The 27,894-nt window shown below is 63.8% G+C and overlaps 1 protein-coding gene across 1 annotated transcript in view; it reads left to right on the forward strand.

Moving 5' to 3' along the window:
- LOC146809380 (uncharacterized) overlaps positions 1-21,891 on the forward strand; it is a 92,776-nt gene extending 70,885 nt beyond the window's left edge. The window contains 1 exon segment of the mRNA XM_085614860.1: positions 21,876-21,891. Within this exon segment, the coding sequence (XP_085470986.1) occupies positions 21,876-21,891 (16 nt within the window).
- Positions 21,892-27,894: the final 6,003 nt, after the last annotated feature.

Consider the following 27,894-nt stretch of genomic DNA (forward strand, 5'->3'; position numbering starts at 1 on the left):
CACAACGTCCACCTCCACAACGTCCACCTCCACCACGTCCACCTCCACCACGTCCACCTCCACCACGTCCACCTCCACCACGTCCACCTCCACCACGTCCACCTCCACCACGTCCACCTCCACAACGTCCACCTCCACAACGTCCACCTCCACAACGTCCACCTCCACAACGTCCACCTCCACAACGTCCACCTCCACAACGTCCACCTCCACAACGTCCACCTCCACAACGTCCACCTCCACAACGTCCACCTCCACAACGTCCACCTCCACCACGTCCACCTCCACCACGTCCACCTCCACCACGTCCACCTCCACAACGTCCACCTCCACAACGTCCACCTCCACAACGTCCACCTCCACAACGTCCACCTCCACCACGTCCACCTCCACCACGTCCACCACCACCACGTCCACCTCCACCACGTCCACCTCCACCACGTCCACCACCACCACGTCCACCACCACCACCACGTCCACCACCACCACGTCCACCACCACCACGTCCACCACCACCACCACGTCCACCACGTCCACCACCACCTCCACCACCACCACCACCACCACGTCCACCACCACCACCACCACGTCCACCACCACCACCACCACCACCACGTCCACCACCACCACCACGTCCACCACAACGTCCACAACGTCCACAACGTCCACCTCCACAACGTCCACCACCACAACGTCCACCTCCACAACGTCCACCTCCACCACCACGTCCACCACCACCACCACGTCCACCACAACGTCCACAACGTCCACAACGTCCACCTCCACAACGTCCACCTCCACAACGTCCACCTCCACAACGTCCACCTCCACAACGTCCACCTCCACAACGTCCACCTCCACAACGTCCACCTCCACAACGTCCACCTCCACAACGTCCACCTCCACAACGTCCACCTCCACAACGTCCACCTCCACAACGTCCACCTCCACAACGTCCACCTCCACAACGTCCACCTCCACAACGTCCACCTCCACAACGTCCACCTCCACCACGTCCACCTCCACCACGTCCACCTCCACCACGTCCACCTCCACCACGTCCACCTCCACCACGTCCACCACCACCACGTCCACCTCCACCACGTCCACCACCACCACCACGTCCACCACCACCACGTCCACCACGTCCACCACCACCACCACGTCCACCACCACCACCACGTCCACCACCACCACCACGTCCACCACCACCACGTCCACCTCCACCACGTCCACCTCCACCTCCACCACGTCCACCTCCACCACGTCCACCTCCACCACGTCCACCTCCACCACGTCCACCTCCACCACGTCCACCTCCACCACCATGTCCACCACCACCACCACCATGTCCACCACCACGTCCACCACCACCACCATGTCCACCACCACCACCATGTCCACCACCACCACCATGTCCACCACCACCACCACCATATCAAACAGCACCACGTCCACCACCACCACGTCCACCACCACCACGTCCACCACCACCACGTCCACCACCACCACGTCTACCACCACCACCACGTCCTCCACCACCACCACTATGTCCACCACGTCCACCACTACCACTACCACCATCACATCTACCACTACCACCACGTCCACCACTACCACCACGTCCACCACTACCACCACGTCCACCACCACCACGTCCACCACCACCACCACCACCACCACCACCACGTCCACCACCACGTCCACCACCACGTCCACCACCACGTCCACCACCACGTCCACCACCACGTCCACCACCACCACCACCACCACCACGTCCACCACCACGTCCACCACCACGTCCACCACCACGTCCACCACCACCACCACGTCCACCACCACCACCACGTCCACCACCACCACCACGTCCACCACCACCACCACGTCCACCACCACCACCACGTCCACCACCACCACCACGTCCACCACCACCACCACGTCCACCACCACCACCACGTCCACCACCTCCACCACGACCTCCACCTCCACCACGACCTCCACCTCCACCACGACCTCCACCTCCACCACGACCTCCACCACCACCACGACCTCCACCACCACCACGACCTCCACCACCACCACCACCACGACCTCCACCACCACCACCACCACCTCCACCACCACCACCACCACCACGACCTCCACCACCACCACCACCACCACCACCACGACCTCCACCACCACCACGACCTCCACCACCACCACCACCACGACCTCCACCACCACCACGACCTCCACCACCACCACCACCACCAGGTCCAGGTCCACCTCCACCAGGTCCACCTCCACTACCAGGTCCACCTCCACCACCACGTCCACCACCACCACCACGTCCACCACCACCACCACGTCCATCACCACCACCACCACCACATCCACCACGACCTCCACCACCTCCACCACGACCTCCACCACCACCACCACGACCTCCACCACGACCACATCCACCACCACCACCATGTCCACCACCACCACGTCCACCACCACGTCCACCACCACCACGTCCACCACCACCACCACCACCACCACCACGTCCACCACCACCACGTCCACCACCACCACCACCACGTGAACCACGACCTCCACCACCACCACCACCAGGTCCACCACCACCAGGTCCACCTCCACCACCACCAGGTCCACCTCCACCACCACCAGGTCCACCTCCACCACCACCAGGTCCACCTCCACCACCCAGGTCCACCTCCACCTCCACCACCACCAGGTCCACCTCCACCACCCAGGTCCACCTCCACCTCAACCACCACGTCCACCACCACCACGTCCACCACCACCACGTCGTCCACCACCACCACCACAACGTTGTCCACCACCACCACCACGTAGTCCACCACCACCACCACCACCACCACCACCACCACGTCGTCCACCACCACCACCACGTCGTCCACCACCACCACATCGTCCACCACCACCACGTCATCCACCACCACCACGTCATCCACCACGTCCACCACCATCATATCCACCACGTCCACCACTACCACTACCACCATCACATCTACCACCACGTCCACCACTACCACCACATCCACCACGTCCACCATGTCCACCACGTCCACCACCACCACCACGTCCACCACCACCACCACCACCACCACGTCGTCCTCCACCACCACCACGTCGTCCACCACCAACACGTCGTCCACCACCACCACCACCACCACGTCGTCCACCACCACCACCACCACGTCGTCCACCACCACCACCACCACGTCGACCACCACCACCAACACCACCACCACCACGTCGACCACCACCACCACCACCACCACCACGTCGACCACCACCACCAACACCACCACCACCACGTCGACCACCACCACCAACACCACCACCACCACGTCGACCACCACCACCAACACCACCACCACCACCACGTCCAACACCACGTCTCCACCACCACCACGTCTCCCACCACCACCACCACCACGTCCACGTCCACCACGTCCACCACGTCCACCACCTCCACCACCACGTCCACCACCTCCACCACCACGTCCACCACCTCCACCACCACGTCCACCACCTCCACCACCACGTCCACCACCTCCACCACCACGTCCACCACCTCCACCACGTCCACCTCCACCACCACGTCCACCACCACCACCACGTCCACCACCACCACCACGTCCACCACGTCCACCACGTCCACCACGTCCACCACCTCCACCACCTCCACCACCTCCACCTCCACCACCTCCACCACCTCCACCTCCACCACCTCCACCACCTCCACCTCTACCACCTCCACCACCTCCACCACGTCCACCTCCACCACATCCACCTCCACCACGTCCACGTCCACCACGTCCACCACGTCCACCACGTCCACCACGTCCACCACGTCCACCACGTCCACCACGTCCACCACGTCCACCTCCACCACCACGTCCAACACCACCACCACCACGTCCAACACCACCACCACCACGTCCAACACCACCACCACCACGTCCAACACCACCACCACCACGTCCAACACCACCACCACCACGTCCACCACTTTTACGTCCACCACGTCCACCTCCACCACGTCCACCTCCACCACGTCCACCTCCACCACGTCCACCTCCACCACGTCCACCACCTCCACCATGTCCACCACGTCCTCCACGTCCACCACGTCCACCACGTCCACAACGTCCACCTCCACATCCACCTCCACAACGTCCACCTCCACCACCTCCACCACGTCCACCACCTCCACCACCTTCACCACGTCCACCACCTCCACCACGTCCACCACCTCCACCACGTCCACCACCTCCACCACGTCCACCACCTCCACCACCTCCACCACCTCCACCACGTCCACCACCTCCACCACGTCCACCACCTCCACCACGTCCACCACCTCCACCACCTCCACCACGTCCACCACCTCCACCACCTCCACCTCCACCACGTCCACCTCCACCACGTCCACCTCCACCACGTCCACCTCCACCACGTCCACCTCCACCACGTCCACCTCCACCACGTCCACCTCCACCACGTCCACCTCCACCACGTCCACCTCCACCACGTCCACCTCCACCACGTCCACCTCCACCACGTCCACCTCCACCACGTCCACCACCACCACGTCCACCACCACCACGTCCACCACCACCACGTCCACCACCACCACGTCCACCACCACCACGTCCACGTCCACCTCCACCTCCACCACCACGTCCACCACGTCCACCACCACCACCACCACGTCCACCACCACCACGTCCACCACCACCACGTCCACCACCACCACCACGTCGTCCACCACCACCACGTCGTCCACCTCCACAACGTCCACCTCCACAACGTCCACCTCCACAACGTCCACCTCCACAACGTCCACCTCCACAACGTCCACCTCCACAACGTCCACCTCCACAACGTCCACCTCCACAACGTCCACCTCCACAACGTCCACCTCCACAACGTCCACCTCCACAACGTCCACCTCCACAACGTCCACCTCCACAACGTCCACCTCCACAACGTCCACCTCCACAACGTCCACCTCCACAACGTCCACCTCCACAACGTCCACCTCTACCACGTCCACCTCCACCACGTCCACCTCCACCACGTCCACCACCACCACGTCCACCACCACCACGTCCACCACCACCACCACGTCCACCACCACCACGTCCACCACCACCACGTCCACCACCACCACGTCCACCACCACCACGTCCACCACCACCACCACGTCCACCACCACCACCACGTCCACCACCACCACCACGTCCACCACCACCACCACGTCCACCACCACCACCACGTCCACCTCCACCACCACGTCCACCTCCACCACCACGTCCACCTCCACCACCACGTCCACCTCCACCACCACGTCCACCTCCACCACCACGTCCACCTCCACAACGTCCACCTCCACAACGTCCACCTCCACAACGTCCACCTCCACAACGTCCACCTCCACAACGTCCACCTCCACAACGTCCACCTCCACAACGTCCACCTCCACAACGTCCACCTCCACAACGTCCACCTCCACAACGTCCACCTCCACAACGTCCACCTCCACAACGTCCACCTCCACAACGTCCACCTCCACAACGTCCACCACCACCACATCCACCTCCACCACCACGTCCACCACCACCACCACGTCCACCTCCACCACCACGTCCACCTCCACCACCACGTCCACCTCCACCACCACGTCCACCTCCACCACCACGTCCACCTCCACCACCACGTCCACCTCCACCACCACGTCCACCTCCACCACCACCACCACGTCCACCTCCACCACCACCACCACGTCCACCACCACCACCACCACGTCCACCACCACCACCACGTCCACCACCACCACCATGTCCACCACCACCACCATGTCCACCACCACCACCACCATATCAAACAGCACCACGTCCACCACCACCACGTCCACCACCACCACGTCCACCACCACCACGTCCACCACGTCCACCACCACCACGTCCACCACCACCACGTCCACCACCACCACCACGTCCACCACCACCACCACGTCCACCACCACCACCACGTCCACCACCACCACCACGTCCACCACCACCACCACGTCCACCACCACCACCACCACGTCCACCACCACCACCACCACGTCCACCACCACCACCACCACGTCCACCACCACCACCACCACCACCACCACGTCCACCACCACCACCACGTCCACCACCACCACCACGTCCACCACCACCACCACGTCCACCACCACCACCACATCCACCACCACCACCACATCCACCACCACCACCACGTCCACCACCACGTCCACCACCACCACCACGTCCACCACCACCACCACGTCCACCACCACCACCACGTCCACCACCACCACCACGTCCACCACCACCACCACGTCCACCACCACCACCACCACCACGTCCACCACCACCACCACCACCACGTCCACCACCACCACCACGTCCACCACCACCACCACGTCCACCACCACCACCACGTCCACCACCACGTCCACCACCACGTCCACCACCACGTCCACCACCACGTCCACCACCACGTCCACCACCACGTCCACCACCACGTCCACCACCACGTCCACCACCACGTCCACCACCACGTCCACCACCACGTCCACCACCACGTCCACCACGTCCACCACCACCACGTCCACCTCCACCACGTCCACCTCCACCACGTCCACCTCCACCACGTCCACCACCACCACGTCCACCACGTCCACCACCACCACCACGTCTCCCACCACCACCACCACCACGTCTCCCACCACCACCACCACCACGTCTCCCACCACGTCCACCTCCACCTCCACGTCCACCACGTCCACCACCTCCACCACGTCCACCACCTCCACCACGTCCACCACCTCCACCACGTCCACCACCTCCACCACGTCCACCACCTCCACCACGTCCACCACCTCCACCACGTCCACCACCTCCACCACGTCCACCACCTCCACCACGTCCACCACCTCCACCACGTCCACCACCTCCACCACGTCCACCACGTCCACCACCTCCACCACCTCCACCACCACGTCCACCACCTCCACCACGTCCACCACGTCCACCACGTCCACCACGTCCACCACCTCCACCACGTCCACCACCTCCACCACGTCCACCACGTCCACCTCCACAACGTCCACCTCCACAACGTCCACCTCCACAACGTCCACCTCCACAACGTCCACCTCCACAACGTCCACCTCCACAACGTCCACCTCCACAACGTCCACCTCCACAACGTCCACCTCCACAACGTCCACCTCCACAACGTCCACCTCCACAACGTCCACCTCCACAACGTCCACCTCCACAACGTCCACCTCCACAACGTCCACCTCCACAACGTCCACCTCCACAACGTCCACCTCCACAACGTCCACCTCCACAACGTCCACCTCCACAACGTCCACCTCCACAACGTCCACCACCACCACCACGTCCACCACCACCACCACCACCACGTCCACCACCACCACCACCACCACATCCACCACCACCACCACCACGTCCACCACCACCACCACGTCATCCACCACCACCACCACCACGTCCACCACCACCACCACGTCCACCTCCACCACCACCACCACGTCCACCTCCACCACCACGTCCACCTCCACCACCACGTCCACCTCCACCACCACGTCCACCTCCACCACCACCATGTCCACCACCACCACGTCCACCACCACCACGTCCACCACCACCACGTCCACCACCACCACCACGTCCACCACCACCACCACCACGTCCACCACCACCACCACCACGTCCACCACCACCACCACCACGTCCACCACCACCACCACGTCCACCACCACGTCCACCACCACCACCACGTCCACCACCACGTCCACCACCACGTCCTCCACCACCACCACTACGTCCTCCACGTCCACCACCATCACATCCACCACGTCCACCACTACCACTACCACCATCACATCTACCACTACATCCACTACCACTACCACCACGTCCACCACTACCACCACGTCCACCACTACCACCACGTCCACCACTACCACCACGTCCACCACTACCACCACGTCCACCACTACCACCACGTCCACCTCCACCACGTCCACCTCCACCACGTCCACCTCCACCACGTCCACCTCCACCACGTCCACCTCCACCACGTCCACCTCCACCACGTCCACCTCCACCACGTCCACCTCCACCACGTCCACCTCCACCACGTCCACCTCCACCACGTCCACCTCCACCACGTCCACCTCCACCACGTCCACCTCCACCACGTCCACCTCCACCACGTCCACCTCCACCACCACCACCACGTCCACCACCACCACCACGTCCACCACCACCACCATGTCCACCACCACCACCATGTCCACCACCACCACCACCATATCAAACAGCACCACGTCCACCACCACCACGTCCACCACCACCACGTCCACCACCACCACCACGTCCTCCACCACCACCACTATGTCCACCACGTCCACCACTACCACTACCACCATCACATCTACCACTACATCCACTACCACTACCACCATGTCCACCACTACCACCACGTCCACCACTACCACCACGTCCACCACTACCACCACGTCCACCACTACCACCACCACCACCACCACCACGTCCACCACCACGTCCACCACCACGTCCACCACCACGTCCACCACCACGTCCACCACCACGTCCACCACCACGTCCACCACCACGTCCACCACCACGTCCACCACCACGTCCACCACCACGTCCACCACCACGTCCACCACCACGTCCACCACCACGTCCACCACCACGTCCACCACCACGTCCACCACCACGTCCACCACCACGTCCACCACCACCACGTCCACCACCACATCCACCACCACGTCCACCACCACCACCACGTCCACCACCACCACCACGTCCACCACCACCACCACGTCCACCACCACCACCACGTCCACCACCACCACCACGTCCACCACCACCACCACGTCCACCACCACCACCACGTCCACCACCACCACCACATCCACCACCTCCACCACGACCTCCACCTCCACCACCACCACGACCTCCACCTCCACCACCACCACCACGACCTCCACCACGACCTCCACCACCACCACGACCTCCACCACCACCACGACCTCCACCACCACCACGACCTCCACCACCACCACGACCTCCACCACCACCACGACCTCCACCACCACCACCACCACGACCTCCACCACCACCACCACCACGACCTCCACCACCACCACCACCACGACCTCCACCACCACCACCACCACGACCTCCACCACCACCACCACCACGACCTCCACCACCACCACGACCTCCACCACCACCACGACCTCCACCACCACCACCACCACGACCTCCACCACCACCACCACCACCAGGTCCAGGTCCACCTCCACCACCCCCACGACCTCCACCACCACCACCACCACCACGACCTCCACCACCACCACGACCTCCACCACCACCACCAGGTCCAGGTCCACCTCCACCACGTCCACCACCACCACCACCACCATGTCCACCACCACCACGTCCACCACCACCACGTCCACCACCACCACCACGTCCACCACTACCACCACGTCCACCACTACCACCACGTCCACCACCACCACCACCACCACGTCCACCACCACCACCACCACGTCCACCACCACGTCCACCACCACGTCCACCACCACGTCCACCACCACGTCCACCACCACGTCCACCACCACGTCCACCACCACGTCCACCACCACGTCCACCACCACGTCCACCACCACGTCCACCACCACGTCCACCACCACCACCACCACCACCACGTCCACCACCACATCCACCACCACCACCACCACCACGTCCACCACCACCACCACCACGTCCACCACCACCACCACCACGTCCACCACCACCACCACGTCCACCACCACGTCCACCACCACCACCACGTCCACCACCACGTCCACCACCACCACCACGTCCACCACCACGTCCACCACCACGTCCTCCACCACCACCACTACGTCCTCCACGTCCACCACCATCACATCCACCACGTCCACCACTACCACTACCACCATCACATCTACCACTACATCCACTACCACTACCACCACGTCCACCACTACCACCACGTCCACCACTACCACTACCACCATCACATCTACCACTACATCCACTACCACTACCACCACGTCCACCACTACCACCACGTCCACCACTACCACCACGTCCACCTCCACCACGTCCACCTCCACCACGTCCACCACGTCCACCTCCACCACGTCCACCTCCACCTCCACCACGTCCACCTCCACCTCCACCTCCACCACGTCCACCTCCACCTCCACCACGTCCACCTCCACCACGTCCACCTCCACCACGTCCACCTCCACCACGTCCACGTCCACCTCCACCACGTCCACCTCCACCACGTCCACCTCCACCTCCACCACGTCCACCTCCACCACGTCCACCTCCACCACGTCCACCTCCACCACGTCCACGTCCACCTCCACCACCACCATGTCCACCACGTCCACCACCACCACCATGTCCACCACCACCATGTCCACCACCACCACCATGTCCACCACCACCACCACCATATCAAACAGCACCACGTCCACCACCACCACGTCCACCACCACCACGTCCACCACCACCACGTCTACCACCACCACCACGTCCTCCACCACCACCACTATGTCCACCACGTCCACCACTACCACTACCACCATCGCATCTACCACTACATCCACTACCACTACCACCACGTCCACCACTACCACCACATCTACCACCACGTCCACCACCACCACCACCACCACCACCACCACCACCACCACCACCACCACCACCACGTCCACCACCACCACCACCACGTCCACCACCACGTCCACCACCACGTCCACCACCACGTCCACCACCACGTCCACCACCACGTCCACCACCACGTCCACCACCACGTCCACCACCACGTCCACCACCACGTCCACCACCACGTCCACCACCACGTCCACCACCACGTCCACCACCACGTCCACCACCACGTCCACCACCACCACCACCACCACCACATCCACCACCACCACCACCACCACCACCACCACGTCCACCACCACCACCACGTCCACCACCACCACCATGTCCACCACCACGTCCACCACCACCACCACGTCCACCACCACCACTACCACATCCTCCACCACCCCCACAACATCCTCCATCACCACCACCAAATCCTCCATCACCACCACCAAATCCTCCATCACCACCACCAAATCCTCCATCACCACCACCAAATCCTCCATCACCTCCACCACCACCACGTCCTCCACCACCACCAACCACCACTACCACATCCTCCACCACCACTACCACATCCTCCACCACCCCCACAACATCCTCCATCACCACCACCAAATCCTCCATCACCACCACCAAATCCTCCATCACCACCACCAAATCCTCCATCACCACCACCAAATCCTCCATCACCTCCACCACCACCACGTCCTCCACCACCACCACGTCCTCCTCCACCACCACGTCCTCCACCACCACCACGTCCTCCACCACCACCACGTCCTCCACCACCACCACGTCCTCCACCACCACCACCACCACGTCCTCCACCACCACGTCCTCCACCACCACCACCACCACCACGTCCTCCACCACCACCACGTCGTCCACCACCACCACGTCCTCCACCACCACCACGTCCTCCACCACCACCACGTCCTCCACCACCACCACGTCCTCCACCACCACCACGTCCTCCACCACCACCACGTCCTCCACCACCACCACGTCCTCCACCACCACCACGTCCTCCACCACCACCACGTCCACCTCCACGTCCACCTCCACCACCACGTCCACCTCCACCACCACGTCCACCTCCACCACCACGTCCACCTCCACCACCACGTCCACCTCCACCACCACGTCCACCTCCACCACCACGTCCACCTCCACCACCACGTCCAAGACCACATCCACCTCGTCCTCCAGCACCACGTCCACCATCACCACCACCACCACGTCCACCACCAGCACGTCCACCACCAGCACGTCCACCACCACCACGTCCACCACCAGCACGTCCACCACCACCACGTCCACCACCACCACGTCCACCACCACCACATCCACCACCACCACCACGTCCACCACCACGTCCACCACCACGTCCACCACCACGTCCACCACCACGTCTACCACCACGTCTACCACCACCACATCCTCCTCCACCACCACCACCACCTCGTCCACCACCACCTTGTCCACCACCACCACGTCCACCACCACCACGTCCACCACCACCACGTCCACCACCACATCGTCCACCACCACATCGTCCACCACCACCACCTCATCCTTGTCCACCACCACCACATCCTCGTCCACCACCACCACATCCTCGACCAACACCACCACCACCACGTCCACCACCACCATGTCCACCACCACCACCACGTCCACCACCACCACCACGTCCACCACCACCACCACATCCACCACCACCACCACGTCCACCACCACCACGTCCACCACCACCACCACGTCTACCGCCACCACCACGTCCGCCACCACCACCACGTCCGCCACCACCACCACGTCCGCCACCACCACCACGTCCGCCACCACCACATCCGCCACCACCACATCCGCCACCACCACCACGTCCACCACCACATCCACCATGTCCACCACCACCTCCACCATGTCCACCACCACCTCCACCATGTCCACCACCACCTCCACCACGTCCACCACCATGTCCACCACCACCACGTCCATCACCACCACCACCACCACCACGTCCACCGCCACTACCACATCCGCCACCACCTCCACCACCATGTCCACCACCATGTCCACCACCACCTCCACCACCACCTCCACCACCATGTCCACCACCATGTCCACCACCACGTCCACCACCATGTCCACCACAACGTCCAATACCACCACCACAACGTCCAATACCACCACCACAACGTCCACCACCACCACAACATCCACCACCACCACCACAACGTCCACCACCACCACCACAACGTCCACCACCACCACCACAACGTCCACCACCACCACCACAACGTCCACCACCACCACAACGTCCACCACCACCACAACGTCCACCACCACAACGTCCACCACCACAACGTCCACCACCACCATCACCACGACCACCACCACCATCACCACGACCACCACCACCACCACGACCACCACCACCACCACCACCACCACGTCCACCACCACCACCACGTCCACCACCACCACCACCACGTCCACCACCACCACGTCTACCACCACCACCACGTCCACCACCACCACCACGTCCACGTCCACCACCACCACCACGTCCACCACCACCACCACGTCCACGTCCACCACCACCACCACGTCCACCACCACCACGTCCACCACCACCACCACGTCCACCACCACCACCACGTCCACCACCACCACCACGTCCATCACCACCACCACGACATCCACCACCACCACCACCACTTCCACCACCACCACCACGACGTCCACCACCACCACGACCACCACCACGTCCACCACCACGTCCACCACCACCACCATGTCCACCACCATGTCCACCACCACCATGTCCACCACCACCTCCACCATGTCCACCACCACCACCATGTCCACCACCACCTCCACCAAGTCCACCACCACCTCCACCATGTCCACCACCACCTCCACCATGTCCTCCACCATGTCCACCACCACCACCATATCCACCACCACCACCATATCCACCACATCGTCCACCACCACCACCATATCCACCACCACAACGTCCACCACCACAACGTCCACCACTACAACGTCCACCACTACAACGTCCACCACCACAACGTCCACCACCACAACGTCCACCACCACAACGTCCACCACCACAACGTCCACCACCACAACGTCCACCACCACAACGTCCACCACCACAACGTCCACCACCACAACGTCCACCACCACAACGTCCACCACCACAACGTCCACCTCCACAACGTCCACCTCCACAACGTCCACCTCCACAACGTCCACCTCCACAACGTCCACCTCCACAACGTCCACCACCACCACGACGTCCACCACCACCACGACGTCCACCACCACCACGACGTCCACCACCACCACGACGTCCACCACCACCACGACGTCCACCACCACCACCACCACCACCACCACCACCACCACCACCACCACCACCACCACCACGTCCACCACCACCACGTCCACCACCACCACGTCCACCACCACCACATCCACATCCACCACCACCACCACCACCACCACGTCCACCACCACGTCCACCACCACCACCACGTCCACCACCACCACCACGTCCACCGCCACCACCACGTCCACCGCCACCACCACGTCCACTGCCACCATCACATCCGCCACCACCACCACGTCCACCACCACATCCACCATGTCCACCACCACCTCCACCACCACGTCCACCACCACCTCCACCACGTCCACCACCACGTCCCCCACCACCACGTCCACCACCACCACCACCACCACCACGTCCACCACCTCCACCACCATGTCCACCATCACCACGTCCACCACCACCACGTCCACCACCACCACCACGTCCACCACGTCCACCACCACCACCACCACCACCACCACATCCACCACCACCACGTCCACCACCACCACCACCACCACCACCACGTCCACCACCACCACCACGTCCACCACCACCACCACCACCACGTCCACCACGTCCACCACCACCACCACCACGTCCACCATGTCCACCTCCACCTCCACCATGTCCACCACCACCTCCACCTCGTCCACCACCACCTCGTCCACCACCACCACGTCCACCACCACCACCACCACCTCCACCATGTCCACCACCACCTCCACCATGTCCACCACCACCTCCACCATGTCCACCACCACCTCCACCTCCACCACCACAACGTCCACCACAACGTCCACCACCACCACAACGTCCACCACCACCACAACGTCCACCACCACCACAACGTCCACCACCACCACAACGTCCACCACCACCACAACGTCCACCACCACCACAACGTCCACCACCACCACAACGTCCACCACCACCACAACGTCCACCACCACATTGTCCACCACCACCAGCACGTTGTCCACCACCACCACATCCACCACATCCACCACCACGTCCACCACCACCACCACCACGTCCACCACCACCACCACCACCACGTCCACCACCACCACCACCACCACGTCCACCACCACCACCACCACCACGTCCACCACCACCACCACCACCACGTCCACCACCACCACCACTACGTCCACCACGTCCACCACCACCACCACCACCACGTCCACCACGTCCACCACCACCACCACCACCACGTCCACCACCACCACCACGTCCACCACCACCACCACCACCATGTCCACCACCATGTCCACCACCATGTCCACCACCACCATGTCCACCACCACCACCACCACCACCACCATGTCCACCACCACCACCATGTCCACCACCACCATGTCCACCACCACCACCTCCACCATGTCCACCACCACCATGTCCACCACCACCTCCACCACCATGTCCACCACCACCTCATCCACCACCACCACCACCACGTCCACCACCACCACCACGTCCACCACCACCACCACCACGTCCACCACCACCACCACCACCACGTCCACCACGTCCACCACCACCACGTCCACCACGTCCACCACCACCACTTCCACCACGTCCACCACCACCACGTCCACCACGTCCACCACCACCACCACCACGTCCACCACCACCACGTCCACCACCACCATGTCCACCACCACCATGTCCACCACCACCACCACCACCATGACCACCACCACCATGTCCACCACCACCTCCACCACCATGTCCACCACCACCTCCACCACCATGTACACGTCCACCACCACAACGTCCACCACCACAACGTCCACCACCACAACGTCCACCACCACAACGTCCACCACCACCACAACGTCCACCACCACCACAACGTCCACCACCACCACAACGTCCACCACCACCACAACGTCCACCACCACCACAACGTCCACCACCACCACCACCACGTCCACCACCACCACCACCACGTCCACCACCACCACCACCACGTCCACCACCACCACCACCACGTCCACCACCACCACGTCCACCACCACCACCACCACCACCACCACGTCCACCACCACCACCACCACCACGTCCACCACCACCACCACCACGTCCACCACCACCACCACCACGTCCACCACCACCACCACCACGTCCACCACCAACACCACCACGTCCACCACCACCACCACCACGTCCACCACCACCACCACCACGTCCACCACCACCACGTCCACCACCACCACGTCCACCACCACCACGTCCACCACCACCACCACCACCATGTCCACCACCACCTCCACCACCACCTCCACCACCATGTCCACCACCACCACCTCCACCACCATGTCCATGTCCACCACCACAACGTCCACCACCACAACGTCCACCACCACAACGTCCACCACCACAACGTCCACCACCACAACGTCCACCTCCACAACGTCCACCACCACCACAACGTCCACCACCACCACAACGTCCACCACCACCACAACGTCCACCACCACCACAACGTCCACCACCACCACAACGTCCACCACCACCACAACGTCCACCACCACCACAACGTCCACCACCACCACCACCACGTCCACCACCACCACAACGTCCACCACCACCACCACCACGTCCACCACCACCACCACCACGTCCACCACCACCACCACCACGTCCACCACCACCACGTCCACCACCACCACCACCACGTCCACCACCACCACCACCACGTCCACCACCACCACCACCACGTCCACCACCACCACCACCACGTCCACCACCACCACGTCCACCACCACCACCACCACGTCCACCACCACGTCCACCACCACCACCACCACGTCCACCACCACCACGTCCACCACCACCACCACCACGTCCACCACCACCATGTCCACCACGTCCACCACCACGTCCACCACGTCCACCACCACCACCACCACGTCCACCACCACCACCATGTCCACCACCACCACGTCCACCACCACCACCATGTCTACCACCACCACCATGTCCACCACCACCACCATGTCCACCACCACCACCACCACCACCACCACCATGTCCACCACCACCACCACCATGTCCACCACCACCACAACGTCCACCACCACCACAACGTCCACCACCACCACAACGTCCACCACCACCACAACGTCCACCACCACCACAACGTCCACCACCACCACCACCACGTCCACCACCACCACAACGTCCACCACCACCACCACCACGTCCACCACCACCACCACCACGTCCACCACCACCACGTCCACCACCACCACCACCACGTCCACCACCACCACTACCACGTCCACCACCACCACCACCACGTCCACCACCACCACCACCACCACCACGTCCACCACCACCACCACCACGTCCACCACCACCACCACCACGTCCACCACCACGTCCACCACCACCACCACCACCACGTCCACCACCACCACGTCCACCACCACTACCACCACGTCCACCACCACCACTACCACCACGTCCACCACCACCACGTCCACCACGTCCACCACCACCACCACCACGTCCACCACCACCACCATGTCCACCACCACCACGTCCACCACCACCACCATGTCTACCACCACCACCATGTCCACCACCACCATGTCCACCACCACCACCACCACCATGTCCACCACCACCACCACCATGTCCACCACAACCATGTCCACCACCACCTCCACCACCATGTCCACCACCACCATGTCCACCACCACCTCCACCACCATGTCCACCACCACCACGTCCACCACCACCACCACCACCACCACCACGTCCACCACCACCACCACCACGTCCACCACCACCACCACCACGTCCACCACGTCCACCACCACCACCACCACGTCCACCACGTCCACCACGTCCACCACGTCCACCACGTCCACCACGTCCACCACGTCCACCACGTCCACCACGTCCACCACCACCACCACCACCACCATGTCCACCACCACCATGTCCACCACCACCATGTCCACCACCACCATGTCCACCACCACCATGTCCACCACCACCATGTCCACCACCACCATGTCCACCACCACCATGTCCACCACCATGTCCACCACCACCATGTCCACCACCACGTCCACCACCACCTCCACCACCACCATGTCCACCACCACCTCCACCACCATGTCCACCACCACAACGTCCACCACCACAACGTCCACCACCACCACCACCACGTCCACCACCACCACCACCACGTCCACCACCACCACCACCACGTCCACCACCACCACCACCACGTCCACCACCACCACCACCATGTCCACCACCACCACGTCCACCACCACCACCACCACGTCCACCACGTCCACCACCACCACCACCACGTCCACCACCACCACGTCCACCACCACCACGTCCACCACCACCACCACCACGTCCACCACCACCACCACCACCACGTCCACCACCACCACCACCACGTCCACCACGTCCACCACGTCCACCACGTCCACCACCACCATGTCCACCACCACCATGTCCACCACCACCATGTCCACGTCCACCACCACAACGTCTACCACCACAACGTCCACCACCACAACGTCCACCACCACAACGTCCACCACCACACCGTCCACCACCACAACGTCCACCACCACAACGTCCACCACCACAACGTCCACCACCACAACGTCCACCACCACAACGTCCACCTCCACAACGTCCACCTCCACAACGTCCACCACCACAACGTCCACCTCCACAACGTCCACCTCCACAACGTCCACCTCCACAACGTCCACCTCCACAACGTCCACCTCCACAACGTCCACCTCCACAACGTCCACCTCCACAACGTCCACCTCCACAACGTCCACCTCCACAACGTCCACCTCCACAACGTCCACCTCCACAACGTCCACCTCCACAACGTCCACCTCCACAACGTCCACCTCCACAACGTCCACCTCCACAACGTCCACCTCCACAACCTCTACCTCCACAACGTCCACCACCACCACCACATCCACCACCACCACGTCCACCACCACCACCACGTCCACCACCACCACCACGTCCACCACCACCACCACGTCCACCACCACCACCACGTCCACCACCACCACCACATCCACCACCACCACCACGTCCACCACCACCACCACGTCCACCACCACCACGTCCTCCATCACTACCACGACATCCACCACCATGTCCTCCACCACCTCCACCATGTCCACCACCACCTCCACATCCTCTTCCACCATCACCACCAAGTCCACCTCCACCATGTCATCCACCTCCACCACCACATCCTCCACCACCACAACGTCCACCACCACCACAACGTCCACCACCACCACAACGTCCACCACCACCACAACGTCCACCACCACCACAACGTCCACCACCACCACAATGTCCACCACCACCACAACGTCCACCACCACCACCACCACCACCACCACCACGTCCACCACCACCACCACGTCCACCACCACCACCACCACCACCACGACCACGACAACCACCACCACCACCACGTCCACCACCACGTCCACCGCCACCACCACCACATCCGCCACCACCACCACATCCACCACCACCACATCCACCACCACCACATCCACCACCACGTCCACCACCACCACCACGTCCACCACCACCACCACGTCCACCACCACCACCACGTCCACCACCACGTCCACCACCACCACCACGTCCACCACCACCACCACGTCCACCACCACCACCACGTCCACCACCACCACGTCCACCACCACCACCACCACCATCAAGTCCACCACCTCCACCTTGTCCACCACCACCACGTCCACCACCATGTCCTCCACCACCACCACCACCACGTCCACCACCATGTCCTCCACCACCTCCACCACGTCCTCCACCACGTCCTCCACCTCCACCACGTCCTCCACCTCCACCACGTCCAGCACCACCATGTCCTAACCCACCACGACGTCTACCACCACCACCACGACGTCCACCACCACCACGACGTCCACCACCACCACGACGTCCACCACCACCACCACGACGTCCACCACCACCACCACAACATCCACCACCACCACAACGTCCACCACCACGTCCACCACCACCACGTCCACCACCACCACCACGTCCACCACCACCACCACATCCGCCACCACCACCACGTCCACCACCACCTCCACCACGTCCACCACCACCTCCACCACCACGTCCACCACCACCTCCACCACGTCCACCACCACGTCCACCACGTCCACCACCTCCACCACCACGTCCACCACCACCTCCACCACCACCACCACGTCCACCACCACCACCACCACGTCCACCACCACATCCGCCACCACCTCCACCACCACCATGTCCACCACCACCTCCACCACCATGTCCACCACCACGTCCACCACCACGTCCACCACCACCTCCACCACCACGTCCACCACCACGACGTCCACCACCACGACGTCCACCACCACGACGTCCACCACCACGACGTCCACCACCACCACTACGACGTCCACCACCACCACCACGACGTCCACCACCACCACCACGACGTCCACCACCACCACCACGACGTCCACCACCACCACCACCACGACGTCCACCACCACCACCACCACGACGTCCACCACCACCACCACGACGTCCACCACCACCACCACGACGTCCACCACCACCACCACGACGTCCACCACCACCACCACGACGTCCACCACCACCACCACGACGTCCACCACCACCACCACGACGTCCACCACCACCACAACGTCCACCACCACCACCACAACGTCCACCACCACCACCACAACGTCCACCACCACCACCACAACGTCCACCACCACCACCACAACGTCCACCACCACCACAACGTCCACCACCACCACAACGTCCACCACCACCACAACGTCCACCACCACCACAACGTCCACCACCACCACAACGTCCACCACCACCACCACGTCCATGTCCATGTCCACCACCACCACCACGTCCACCACCACCACCACATCCACATCCACCATGTCCACCACAACCACCATGTCCACCACCACGTCCACCACCACCACATCCACCACCACCATGTCCTCCACCACCACCACGTCTACCACCACCACCACGTCCATGTCCATGTCCACCACCACCACCACGTCCACCACCACCACCACATCCACATCCACCATGTCCACCACAACCACCATGTCCACCACCACCACAACGTCCACCACCACCACCACGTCCATGTCCATGTCCACCACAACCACCATGTCCACCACCACGTCCACCACCACTACATCCACCACCACCACCACATCCACCACGTCCACCACCACCACCACGTCCACCACCACCACCACGTCCACCACCACCACCACGTCCACCACCACCACCACCACGTCCACCACCACGTCCACCACCACCACCACGTCCACCACCACCACCACGTCCACCACCACCACCACGTCCACCACCACCACCACGTCCACCACCACCACCACGTCCACCACCACCACCACCACATCCACCACTACCACCACCACATCCACCATCAAGTCCACCACCTCCACCTTGTCCACCACCACCACGTCCACCACCATGTCCTCCACCACCACCACCACCACCACGTCCACCACCACCACCACGTCCTCCACCACGTCCTCCACCTCCACCACGTCCTCCACCTCCACCACGTCCAGCACCATTATGTCCTAACCCACCACGACGTCTACCACCACCACCACGACGTCCACCACCACCACGACGTCCACCACCACCACGACGTCCACCACCACCACGACGTCCACCACCACCACCACCACCACCACCACCACGACGTCCACCACCACCACCACGACGTCCACCACCACGACGTCCACCACCACCATGACGTCCACCACCACCACAACGTCCACCACCACCACCACCACGTCCACCACCACCACGTCCACCACAAACACCACATCCGCCACCACCACCACGTCCACCACCACATCCACCATGTCCACCACCACCTCCACCATGTCTACCACCACATCCACCACCACCTCCACCACGTCCACCACCACCTCCACGTCCACCACCACCACCACCACGTCCACCACCACCACCACCACGTCCACCACCACGTCCACCACCACTACCACCACCACGTCCACCACCACGTCCACCACCACATCCGCCACCACCTCCACCACCACCTCCACCACCATGTCCACCACCACCTCCACCACCATGTCCACCACCACCTCCACCACCATGTCCACCACCACCTCCACCATGTCCACCACCACCTCCACCACCATGTCCACCACCACCTCCACCACCATGTCCACCACCACCTCCACCACCATGTCCACCACCACCATGTCCACCACCACCTCCACCACCACGTCCACCACCACGACGTCCACCACCACGACGTCCATCACCACGACGTCCATCACCACGACGTCCACCACCACGACGTCCACCACCACGACGTCCACCACCACCACCACCACCACGACGTCCACCACCACCACAACGTCCACCACCACCACAACGTCCACCACCACCACAACGTCCACCACCACCACAACGTCCACCACCACCACAACGTCCACCACCACCACGTCCACCACCACCACCACGTCCATGTCCACCACCACCACCACGTCCACCACCACATCCACATCCACCATGTCCACCACAACCACCATGTCCACCACCACGTCCACCACCACCACATCCACTACCAACACCATGTCCTCCACGTCCACCACCACCACCACGTCTACCAAGTCCACCACCACCACCACATCCTCCACCACCACCACCATAACATCCACCACTATCACGTCTACCACCACCACCACCACGTCCACGTCTACCACCACCACCACCACCACGTCACCCACCTCCACGTCATCCACCTCCATCACGTCATCCACCTCCACCACATCATCCACCTCCACCACGTCATCCACCTCCACCACGTCATCCACCTCCACCACGTCATCCACCTCCACCACGTCATCCACCTCCACCACGTCATCCACCTCCACCACGCCCACGTCCACCACATCCACGTCCACCACATCCACCACGTCCACCACCACGTCCACCTCCTCCTCCTCCACGTCCTTCACCTCCACCACGTCCTCCACCTCCACCACGTCCTCCACCTCCACCACGTCCACGTCCTCCACCTCCACCACGTCCTCCACCTCCACCACGTCCTCCACCACCTCTACCATGTCCACCACCTCCACCACCACCATGTCCACCACCACCACATCCACCACCACCACCACCACCACCACCACCACATCCACCACCACCACGTCCAGCACCACCACGTCCACCACCACCACGTCCACCACCACATCCATCATGTCCACCACCACCTCCACCACGTCCACCACCATCATATCCACCACCACCAAATCCACCACATCGTCCACCACAATGTCCACCACCACAACGTCCAACTCCACCACCACAATGTCCACCTCCACCACCACAATGTCCACCACCACCATATCCACCACCACCAAATCCACCACAATGTCCACCACCACAACGTCCAACTCCACCACCACAATGTCCACCTCCACCACCACAACGTCCACCACCACCACAATATCTACCACCACCACAACGTCCACCACCACCACAACGTCCACCACCACAATGTCCACCACCACCACATCCACCACCACCACGTCCTCCATCGCTACCACGACACCCACCACCATGTCCTCCACCACCTCCACCATGTCCACCACCACCTCCACCACCATATCCTCTTCCACCACCAAGTCCACCTCCACCACCAAGTCCACCTCCACCACGTCATCCACCTCCACCACGTCATCCACCTCCACCATGTCCTCCACCACATCCTCCACCACCATGTCCTCCACCACCACCATGTCCTCCACCACATCCTCCACCACATCCTCCACCACATCCTCCACCACCATGTCCTCCACCATGTCCTCCACCACATCCTCCACCACCATGTCCTCCACCACCACCACCACCATGTCCTCCACCACCACCACCACCACCATGTCCACCACCACCACCACCACCACCATGTCCTCCACCACCACCACCACCATGTCCTCCACCACCACCACCATGTCCACCACCACATCCACCACCACATCCACCACCTCCACCACATCCACCACCACCACCACCACCACATCCACCACCACCATGTCCACCATGTCCACCACCACGTCCTCTACCACCTCCACCATGTCCACCACCACGTCCTCCACCTCCACCACGTCCTCTACCTCCACCACGTCCTCCACCTCCACCACGTCCTCTACCTCCACCACGTCCTCTACCTCCACCACGTCCTCCACCTCCACCACGTCCTCCACCACCACGTCCAACACCACCACCACGTCCACCACCACGTCCACCACCACCACGGCCACCACGTCCACCACGTCCACCACGTCCACCACCACCACGGCCACCACGTCCACCACCACCACCACCACAGCCACCACCACCACGTCCACCACGTCCACGTCCACCACCACCACAGCCACCACCACCACCACGTCCACATCCTCTACCACTACCACCACCACGTCCACCACCACCACGTCCACCACCACCACGTCCACCACCACCACGTCCACCACCACCACGTCCACCACCACCACGTCCACCACCACCACCACATCCACCACCACCACCACCACATCCACCACCACCACCACCACCACGTCGCCCACCACCACCACCACGTCGCCCACCACCACCACCACGTCGCCCACCACCACCACCACGTCGCCCACCACCACCACCACGTCGCCGTCCACCACGTCGCCCTCCACCACGTCGCCCTCCACCACGTCGCCCTCCACCACGTCGCCCTCCACCACGTCGCCGTCCACCACGTCCGCCGTCCACCACGTCCGCCGTCCACCACGTCCACCTCCACCACGTCCACCTCCACCACGTCCACCTCCACCACGTCCACCTCCACCACGTCCACCTCCACCACGTCCACCTCCACCACGTCCACCTCCACCACGTCCACCTCCACCTCCACCACGTCCACCTCCACCACGTCCACCTCCACCACGTCCACCTCCACCACGTCCACCTCCACCACGTCCACCTCCACCACGTCCACCTCCACCACGTCCACCTCCACCACGTCCACCTCCACCACGTCCACCTCCACCACGTCCACCTCCACCACGTCCACCTCCACCACGTCCACCTCCACAACGTCCACCTCCACAACGTCCACCTCCACCACGTCCACCTCCACAACGTCCACCACCACAACGTCCACCACCACAACGTCCACCACCACAACGTCCACCACCACAACGTCCACCACCACAACGTCCACCACCACCACCACGTCCACCACCACCACCACGTCCACCACTACCACCACCACGTCCGCCACCACCACGTCCACCACCACCACCACCACCACGTCCGCCACCACCACATCCGCCACCACCACATCCGCCACCACCACATCCGCCACCACCACCACGTCCACCACCACCACGTCCACCACCACCACGTCCACCACCACCACGTCCACCACCACCACGTCCACCACCACCACGTCCACCACCACCACCACATCCACCACCACCACCACCACATCCACCACCACCACCACCACCACCACATCCACCACCACCACCACCACCACGTCGCCCACCACCACCACCACGTCGCCCACCACCACCACCACGTCGCCGTCCACCACGTCGCCCTCCACCACGTCGCCCTCCACCACGTCGCCCTCCACCACGTCGCCCTCCACCACGTCGCCCTCCACCACGTCGCCCTCCACCACGTCGCCCTCCACCACGTCGCCCTCCACCACGTCGCCCTCCACCACGTCGCCCTCCACCACGTCGCCCTCCACCACGTCGCCCTCCACCACGTCGCCGTCCACCACGTCCGCCGTCCACCACGTCCGCCGTCCACCACGTCCACCTCCACCACGTCCACCTCCACCACGTCCACCTCCACCACGTCCACCTCCACCACGTCCACCTCCACCACGTCCACCTCCACCACGTCCACCTCCACCACGTCCACCTCCACCACGTCCACCTCCACCACGTCCACCTCCACCACGTCCACCTCCACCACGTCCACCTCCACCTCCACCACGTCCACCTCCACCACGTCCACCTCCACCACGTCCACCTCCACCACGTCCACCTCCACAACGTCCACCTCCACAACGTCCACCTCCACAACGTCCACCTCCACAACGTCCACCACCACAACGTCCACCACCACAACGTCCACCACCACCACCACGTCCACCACCACCACCACGTCCACCACTACCACCACCACGTCCACCACCACCACGTCCACCACCACCACCACCACCACGTCCGCCACCACCACATCCGCCACCACCACATCCGCCACCACCACCACGTCCACCACCACCATGTCCACCACCACCATGTCCACCATGTCCACCACCACCTCCACCACCACCATGTCCACCACCACCTCCACCACCACCATGTCCACCACCACCTCCACCACCACCACGTCCACCGCCACTACCACATCCGCCACCACCTCCACCACATCCGCCACCACCTCCACCACATCCGCCACCACCTCCACCACCACGTCCACCACCACCTCCACCACCACGTCGTCCACCACCTCCACCACCACCACCTCCACCTCCACCATGTCCACCACCACCTCCACCATGTCCACCACCACCTCCACCACCATGTCCACCACCACCTCCACCACCATGTCCTCCACCACCACCACAACGTCCAATACCACCACCACAACGTCCAATACCACCACCACAACGTCCAATACCACCACCACAACGTCCAATACCACCACCACAACGTCCAATACCACCACCACAACGTCCAATACCACCACCACAACGTCCACCACCACCACCACAACGTCCACCACCACCACCACAACGTCCACCACCACCACCACAACGTCCACCACCACCACCACAACGTCCACCACCACCACCACAACGTCCACCACCACCACCACAACGTCCACCACCACCACCACAACGTCCACCACCACCACCACAACGTCCACCACCACCACCACAACGTCCACCACCACCACCACAACGTCCACCACCACCACCACAACGTCCACCACCACCATCACCACGACCACCACCACGTCCACCACCACCACGTCCACCACCACGTCCACCACCACCACCACGTCCACCACCACGTCCACCACCACCACCACGTCCACCACCACCACCACGTCCACCACCACCACCACGTCCACCACCACCACCACGTCCACCACCACCACGTCCACCACCACCACCACGTCCACCACCACGTCCACCACCACGTCCACCACGTCCACCACCACATCCACCACCACGTCCACCACCACGTCCACCACCACGTCCACCACCACGTCCACCACCACCACGTCCACCACCACCACGACCACCACCACGTCCACCACCACCACCACGGCCACCACCACCACCACGTCCACCACCACGTCCACCACGTCCACCACCACGTCCACCACGTCCACCACCATCACGTCCACCACCACCACAACGTCCACCACCACCACAACGTCCACCACCACCACCACAACGTCCACCACCACCACCACAACGTCCACCACCACCACAACGTCCACCACCACCACCACAACGTCCACCACCACCACCACAAC

The sequence above is a fragment of the Triturus cristatus genome, chromosome 7, assembly GCF_964204655.1.
Source record: "Triturus cristatus chromosome 7, aTriCri1.1, whole genome shotgun sequence".
Classification (NCBI taxonomy): Eukaryota; Metazoa; Chordata; class Amphibia; order Caudata; family Salamandridae; genus Triturus; species Triturus cristatus.